This window comes from Alligator sinensis, unplaced genomic scaffold (assembly GCF_000455745.1).
Source record: "Alligator sinensis unplaced genomic scaffold, ASM45574v1 scaffold419_1, whole genome shotgun sequence".
NCBI classification, from domain to species: domain Eukaryota; kingdom Metazoa; phylum Chordata; order Crocodylia; family Alligatoridae; genus Alligator; species Alligator sinensis.
Window position 1 is genome coordinate 95,178 of NW_005842360.1, and position 8,725 is coordinate 103,902.

Here is an 8,725-nt window from a genome sequence, read left to right on the forward strand (position 1 = left end):
GGAAAGTGATGTGGGATTTTGACTTTGTTGACAAGTTGCAAAATGGAAAACAGTATCCCAGCACAGATGATTACCTGGGAGGAAGGGGCTTGGTTATGAAGGTTGTGTTTTGAAGCTTTGATGACAGCCTCAGCAGACAAAAGCAAGAGACACAAGCTGTTTTAGGACAGAAGCCTGCCAGAGTTAATTACAGAAGAAGGAACAAATATACTTTGGTGGCGCAGCTCCAATCAAAAGTTTAATATTGTTCAAATGAATTAGGACAGTTCTGGTCACATACCAGATCATTTCCTCTACTACTATGACCTGAATGATTCGGCACACTGACACAAATAGCGCCAAAGTCTGGATTATGTTCGTCTCTGTGGAGAGGCAAATGTAATTCCTTCCTTCCAGGATGGTTTATTTTTATCCGATCTCAACCCTCGGTAATATTTTGAAGGTTAAATGTGTCAACAAGCTTCAAGTGATTAAAAAAAATGCCACTGTAGGATATCATGTAAATGGAGCTAGGAAATAACAATACCAGACATGCAAAGTAAAGCAGACTATTAAGACATTTTAAGCTATAACAAGCCAGCAGCTGTCTTGCTGTCAGTGTAACATGGACAAGCAGGCAGTCTCCTCTGCTCTGTTTTGATATACACACCCACACATCCGAGTTGACTTCAGTACCTGCAAAAAGTACTTCATCCTGCTGATGGGAGCAGCATGACCCATCAGCACAGCCTGCCCGTATCTGCCTGCCAAAACCATCTCCCCTTTATGTTAAGGACAACTGTGAAGGGTGGCAGGAGGCAAAGCCCTGAAACAGTCAGCTGTATCCATGCTCTAGAGCACAGCCGTCCAACTTCCAAGCTCCTGGGGTCTACGTGGCCAGTGCTGCACCAGGAGCCTCCAAATGACAAAGTCCCCACTAGGCACTCTACAAAATCTCTCTCCCCACAACATACCACTGGCACTTTGTGCCTGCATGGGTGCTCTCCACCCCACTGCACAGTGCAGGCATGGGTTTGATCCTCACCCCCCACCCCTGGCATGGGCCCAGACTCACCCTCAGCTCTCCATGCAATCACACAGCCTCATCCCCTGGGGCAAAGTCAGGAAGCAGCAGCCAGAGGAGGGAGAGGGAACCTGGAGACTCCAGCTGCTATTGCAAGGTGGACACACATTAACCTCTCATGGGCCACATGCAGCCTGCGGGCTGCCAGTTGGAGATACATGCTCTAGAGATCAAGGTGTTGGAGCTGTTCCACAGAAACAAAGATGGTTTTGACCACAAGCAGTCCAAGTTTGTTAAGGCATTAAAATACAAAAGGATGCAAGGCACAAAGATTTGGCAGCATCTGAACGCACCTACATCACAAGGTATTTTAGGACAGACATCATTCCACCATCTGATTTTTTAATCAAGCCTCTTGCATTACATCTGTATATTTCAGTGGGTCTCAACCGTTTTAGACCCAATGCACCCATCAGGATATTCTAACTCTTAGCTTTCACTCATTTTTTGAGTGCAGAAAAAAATAACAACAGAGAAATTCTTCTATTGCAAAGAACTCAGAAACCACCACTATAGATTTTTATTTGAAATCTCTGGATTTATCTTGTAAATCCTGCAGCACCTTTGGTAGGAACTCAAGGTACCTTAGGGTACAGTGCCAGCCTGGTTGAGAATTATTGATTTATACTCTCTTCAAATATTTTTTTGGAGAATAAACATGGAAAAAAAATCACACGCTAAAGCAAGTTATTGCTATTTTGTTTTCAAAGGCTGCTTCTGAGCAGGGGCAATTATAATGGGCCAACTGGAAAAAGCCACCTTTCTAGTGCAGTGCTTGCTAAAAGCAGTAAATTGCTTCAGGAGACCAGGCTGGGCCTTAATCCTCAGGATTAGTTTATTTTTCAACGGCAAGATCTTTTCCTGCCCATTGAGATTCTACCTGCAGCCTGCCAAAGGTTTCTGTCTATACAAACGTTGAGCTGAAAAGGACGGCGCTGTTACAATCAAAACGTTTGACAGCTAATACCCACAGGCTTCTTGGTCCTTCAATACTATCATAGATTAAAAGCTACTTGGGAAGGAAAAAAATTTCCCTCTACAGTTATATGCCCAGCAAGATCTTTTGAAGGACATAAATTAAGATACAAACTCTAGGCTGTAACAGGATCATGCCTCCAGGGGCAGCTGTGACACCCCTTGACAGCCACTCAACTTTTGCCCCACTCTGGCTCCCCAGGTACCCTCCCTTTTCTCTTACCTGCCAAGCCCTGAGGTAGTTAGTTGATTTGTAAATATAGAAGCTGCCCTCAAGTCCCAAAGCAAGCCCTGGTCCATCTTTCAGCCAGCAGATCCCTCTCTGACCCCTTTCGTCCTAATGCTGCCCCTCAAGCACTGAGTGGGCCCTCCTGGCCCATCCATGCTCTCAGGGCACCTGTTGCCATAAGGGCTGTTCATGGCCTCTTGCCCCTACAGCCATGTCCATGCCTCAAGGATATTACCAGTTATCACTTGCATGGGACACCTTGCCCCGCAATACACTTTTAGGCCTCAGCCTTCCTGGCCTTGGCCCCTTTCCTCTGGCTGGGCCCCTTTCGGCCTAGGTCCACTGCACCAGACCTTGGCTTCCAGCCCCCATCTCGCCCCTCAGGTGCTGGGACCCCGGCCTTGGTTCCTGCCCCTCTTAGGTGCTAGGCCCCTGTGCCTCAGCCCCAGGACATCCCTAGTTTAGGTCCTACCCTGGCAGGACCCTAAACGTGGTTGTGCCCCTCAGCCACCCTACTGTGGGCTCCTCATTCACCCCTTAGAGCCACACCTGGTCTACAGGTATAGAACTTAAAAATACAAGCACACTGGCTGTAACTAAAACCATCCCACACTGGGTCATACTTCCCTGCAAGCTACAAGCCCTTTACTTGCCATTCCTAGGACATCTTCAGTGCCAGTTAGTCCCTCTGCAGCAGCTAGCCTGCTCAGGATCTCTTCTCCCTGCAGGGCCAGGCTGACTGCCTGTTCTCAGGCCCTGATCTTACATACTTGCCCCTTCTGGTCAGGTGGCTCTTCAGCCACTCCCAAGGACTTTCACTTTGGACTTGACAGTTAGCCTCCAGGGCACCTTACAACTGCTACACTTGCTGCCTTAGCTTTACTCTTATGATGAGCAGGGCTCTGCTTATCATACTATTTTGGGCAGCCCTATGAGTCTCTGGCTGCCTGCTCCCCTGCATCTAGTCCATAACATGCAGTCTCCCCTGCACTTGGGGATATCCCTGCTGCTGCCTCTGCCTTAAAGTTAGCGGGAGCCTCTGGCTCCCTGTTATACAGGCCAAGCCATTATCTAGATTCAGAAAGATGTGAACTTAGTGACATGCTGCCATCTGTACCAGCTGTTATGCTGAAAAGAACCTTCCCTGACAGCTACTGAAAGAAAGAAGTTGCCAGGGGATCTAATAGATTTGGTGATTTGAAGATCTCTACCTTTCGCCCTGAATCTCCACCAAACAGTAAACACCCACACCCATCGCACCTTCCACAATTCTTTAGGATGGGTGGACAGCTTCAAGCAGTCAGAAGCAAGATGTGCAGTCTCTCAGTTGGGTCACCAATTTGACTCTGATCCATTTATGTAGTCACAAAGCAAATCCTGTGACAGCCATTCCGTGGCCGTGAAGTGACTTGGTATCGCTCCATTTCTTCCCGGACAGATGTGTATATTACTTATCCCTCTTAGCTTCTCAAAGATCAAGAATTAAATCTAGCAAACAGCACAAACAATCCTCTCCCTTGTATATTGCAACTACACAGTTCCATAAAAATCAGCCAGGCAAATAACCAGCATCTTCCAGAATTAAAATCCCAACTCAGGCTCTGAATTTTAGTGTATTTTGTTTCAGATCAAAGTTTGATAAGAAAGAGAGAGAACCATGCTTTTAATGACTCACACCTGTTTTTATCCAACAAGAGCTTAAAATCAAAATGTTTTTATTTTGTCCCCTTGAAAGTTTCCCATACAGTCTCCTGTATCAAATAGCTTGAAAAATGCTTTTAGAAATGTTTAAACAAGTTATTGATGGTCTTGTTAACTGGAGCTGACAGGAAAGGGTTTCCAGTTGTAATTGTTTTTGACTCCACTAGATTATACTTTCACTGCCAGCATGGCAAAACCCCAGATGGGGAGGGACACAGGTAGTCTTCTGGTAATGTCTTGAATTAGACAGCCATTTCATAAAGTGCTTGTACTCAGAACCATAAAGCTGTCAAATGTCCTTTCTGCAACAAGGTAACGAGAGGCTCTCCAATATGGTACTTCAATTTAGTTCCTCCCAGCTTGTGTCTGGGTGTTGGCATGGCCATTTATTAGCCTCCAAGGCGCTGACCTTCCCCCCATGCAAAACCCCCTGGTCGCTCTTCTGGCAGTGGATTGTAATTGGGATCATCTTCTGGCATGTCAAATATTGCTTTCCTGGAAAAACAGAAGTTTATAGATGAAATACACGTTCCACACTACTGGCAAGTAGTCTAGCATAAATTTGTATTTCAAACTGTATCTCAATGAGAATACTGCAATGGCAAGAGTCATATGCTATATGTTGTATAAATCCAAGCTAAATTTGCTCTCTGTTGGGAAATGGTCAACTTAGATGGGGCAGATCCAAAAACAAAGCCCCTTTTAAAATAAAGTTTAAAGACATGAATCATAAGGCTCAAGTTCAAAATCTGCCTTACTCTTACCAATAAAGTGGGAGATGCTGAGCCAGCAGCCTTGTCTGCCAGCTAGAAAAATCATTCTAGCATATCTCTGAGAAAAGATATCTAAACTGTCAAAGGTGCTAAGTTTCTTCAACCGGTGCTAATTTTCCTCAACCAGCTGAGACAAAACTCAATTTAAGCCAATTGACACAAGCATTGAACAGACTAGGCAAAACCATGGTAAGTAAGAAAAGTACTTGGAAGTAATCCAAAGAGACTGGATTAATCAGGCAGGTACTTGATTCTACTTAGAAACCACTTCTGTAGCCTCACTGGAAACTGCATCCAAAGTCTGACCACTTCAGAAAACTTGTGGAATGAGAGCTCAATGCCATCTTAGCTATGTGGAATTTTTTTAAAGCAAGATTGGCCTGCAAGATTGGCCAGCAAGATTTGCTGATTCTGTTCACCGATGCAATAGCAACCAAAAAAGACTGCCTTCAGAATAAAGGCTATTCAGAAGACCACTGGAAGGGGGCCACATAAGATAAGAATGCTTAAGGGGGAGGGCTCTCTAACCAGTGGATAAGGAGCAACTCCTTTAAAAATAATAATAAGAGTTAGAACTTAAGCACAACCGTATAGGTGCCTAGATTACTGCACTTTAATGGGAAGTCACAAAACAAACTGGCCTTTTTGGTCCACTGCCATGCAGTTCGCCAGGCGAGACAAAACAGGCACCTCCCAATTGCTGACTGTTGCCCTTATGTACAAAGGGACATAGACCAAAAAAATTTTCTGAAATCAAAATTCAGCTGCACTTCCGGAATAACAAAAACACTCTCCCAGAACATGCACTTAAGGGAGTTTTTCTGGAATATCTAGGCCAGTCTATTACCCCATCTAAATAAGTACTTTCATAGACATTTCATAGACATTAGGGCTGGAAGGGACCTCGGAATATCATCACGTCCAGCCCCCTTCCGTGTTTAGATATCAGACTCGAGATACCTACAGCTTCCCAGAAAACATTTCGTATCAAGAGAGGATCAGTGTAGCCCTGCACCATTTGAGGAGGGTTCTGGGTCTTGTATGCTCTGAACAAACCAAGTTTTCACAAAAATTATGACAACATGATGTCTATTTTGCAACCTTTTGGAAATGTGTCAATAAGATATTAGATATATTAAACTTGTCTCGATAACAGCATATTTATATTCTGGAATCTTACAAACTCTGTCTATAATCAGCTTTCTGCACATTTAGGTGCAACAAATTTTAGTTGATATAGGAGTGTGGGAGTTTCCACAGTTGAACTACATCTTAGAGAAAGCGTCTTTGGCTCCCACCTTTTGTGCAACTACAGAAGCTGAGAAAATGGAACGAGACGGGTAACTCCGTACTTCGTCTCAGATTATCAATTTACAAGGAGGATATCTGAATGCAACACTGTGGCTAAACACATATTAGTTGTATGCTCCAAATCTGAAGACAATACTTACAAAACAGAGGGTGTTCTGAGAAGTCTTCCTCCCCCTGGCTGATTGGGAAAGACATCTTCTAAGAAAAAATATATGTGCCCAACTGCAATCCCTAGGGTCAGAGATAAAAATACAGTGATTTTCAACATTGCCAACCTTTAAAATACCCCATCACTTCCTTGGTTTTATGAGAGAGACCACATACTTCCATTTGTAAATAACCTGATGTCAAGTAAGAAGCACAGTACATATAAATGCTAACTTTAAATATCATAGTAGATGATCTACAACCGACTGAGTCACAAAAATGCAAGAGGAAAGTGTCACAATAACTTAAACACATTGATGGTAAAGCTCTATTTGTACTGACAAACACAAGTCTATACAAGCTGTTTTACAGCAGCAACTCTCTTGGCCACAGTCAGGTGCCTATAGCTTTCTCCAAGTAATAGAGAACCAAAATACTAAAAAAATCTTTTAATTGATGTGACACCACAGATACGTTACTGTGTATGTGAACAATTAAGACCTGACATAGAAAAGGACACTCTGGGAAAGAAAGGTCTTTACCAAGGATAACTGTTTCCTCTAAGAAAACGTACAATTCTAATATTCCTGCCCAGCCCTATAGAAAATGTTTTGGCCTTTCTGTATTTCAACTCTTCAAAGATTAAAATGTCATATGAGCAAGGCAGACAGAGATGACATTTGGAACAGGTGAGTGTCCAACCTTCTAGATCCTAGGCAAAGAATTGAGACTGCTGTGACCACACATTCAGTAGGCCAATTGCCGACAATTTCCCAGATGCGAGGTTAGTGCCAATCTAACCCTCCCTCTGAAAGGATGGCTCAGCTGCATGGACTGAGCACCTCTGTTTTTGATAACTCCAAAACTCACTTCCCTGACAGTCACAACATCTTAACTTGAAATACCTGTGAAGCCCGTGCAAAGGATTTTTGGATAAGTATGGAAACTAAATATGCAGACACCTGGCTGGATGAGAAAAGGCGACATGGAACCCTCCCCACCACCCCACTAAGACTACCCAGAACCCACAATCACCTGTCATTGAAATCACAAATACCTACTTACCTCTTTCTTGCCAGGTTAGTGCTTTGATATTCAATTAAGAAGTCAACATGGTTTAATAATCCTTCTCTCTTTGGAGGAGAAGGCTAACTAGGTGGAAAAGAGATTCTACCCAGAAACAGTTTCTACTAAACATGAAAGATTTTTATTTTTTTTTTTTTTAAACTTCTTACCCCCTAAATCCACAATAATGGAGTTTCCCAAGAGCAGTGAAAAGCCCATGAGTACCCAAGGTAGAAATGGGGCCTGGAAGATGAGAAGACCAAAGAAGTTCATACGAACATAGGGATTCCTGCGGCTCCACACATACACAAGCATGATTGTGAATGCCTGACCCAAGAACACCAAGTTCACAAACAAACCAAAAAGCTGGTAAGAGCAGTTAAAGAAAGTATCAGTGCATGTATCTAAGTTGTAGAAAACTGAAATCTGAATGTGCAGGGGGGAAAAAAAATGGTGTGCGGAAAATAAATTCTGGAGATCAATGATGACATGATTCTGTAGTAGTCTGCTAAACAATTTTTCACCAACAGGTTAAATCTGTCTTCAGTCAGCCCAGTCACTACAGTTTAATAACTGTATGTATGGTACAAGTACAATACAAGAGGATTCATTTTTACTATTTTCTATCTATAGGTAGGTTTGAGGCACATAATTACCCAGTAATATCTCCCTTCCATCCTGATATTTGCACACCTACAATTTCATCTTTAAATCCCTAACTCTAATATTAGGTTTTGTAAGATCAGTCATACACATAATAGTAACATTGGGATCTGAGAAGTTTTGAATTCTACTAGAAGACAAATCTCATTTGACAAAAAGCATTTTCCTCTTTATGTATTTTTAAATCACAGCCTATGATTTGTACTCTTGCTCAAAGTATCTTTTCTTTTGTTCAGGCATTAAAAGGATACAGTCATTAAAAGTCCACCAAAAAGGAACATAAATACAAAATCTGCCGTCCGACCTCGGAAAGAGCCTTCCTCCAGCATTCGGCAATAACGATATCTGAGGTTATAGGTCAGGAAAGTTTAACACTAAAATCTGTTTCCAGAAAAATTAATAAAATAACAGCTTGAGTTTTACAGCAGCTTCCAAGATCAAAGGAGAGGTCAAAGGGTTATCAGGCAACTACTGACTTTCATGAAGTAAACCTGATGGTCTAAGTCAGGGGTGGGCAAAATATGGCTCACGAGGCCATTCTATCTGGCCCGCGGGGCCCCTAAAAAAAATGTAGAAAATTAATATTTCTCTGCCCTTGGTTCCTGTCAAAAATTACAGGAACCAAAGACAGTAGGACCCAAGGGAAGCCCGGTGGGCTCCCACAACAGCGGGGCCCACCCAGCCCTGCCCCTCAGCCGAGGTTTCTGGGCTGGGAGCACTGGCTGCCCTGGCGCGGGAAGCTCAGGTAAGTGTGCGCGGCCGGGGGGGGGGGACGACAACAACACGACACGACCCCAG

At 43.4% G+C, this 8,725-nt stretch overlaps 1 protein-coding gene across 4 annotated transcripts in view; it reads right to left on the bottom strand.

The window, feature by feature from the left end:
• Positions 1-3,965: 3,965 nt before the first annotated feature.
• Positions 3,966-8,725, bottom strand: part of DERL2 (derlin 2) — a 9,234-nt gene continuing 4,474 nt past the window's right edge. For 3 of the 4 annotated variants that reach the window (XM_006029148.2, XM_025210604.1, XM_014522504.2), the window contains exons 4-7: positions 8,179-8,272; positions 7,435-7,630; positions 6,193-6,283; positions 3,966-4,463 (exon numbers count right to left, since the gene is read on the bottom strand). In XM_006029148.2, the coding sequence (XP_006029210.1) occupies positions 4,358-4,463; positions 6,193-6,283; positions 7,435-7,630; positions 8,179-8,272 (487 nt within the window). In that variant the 3' untranslated portion in view covers positions 3,966-4,357. The remainder of the gene's footprint in view (positions 4,464-6,192; positions 6,284-7,434; positions 7,631-8,178; positions 8,273-8,725) is intronic. The other variant, XR_001358481.1, reaches the window with a different exon arrangement.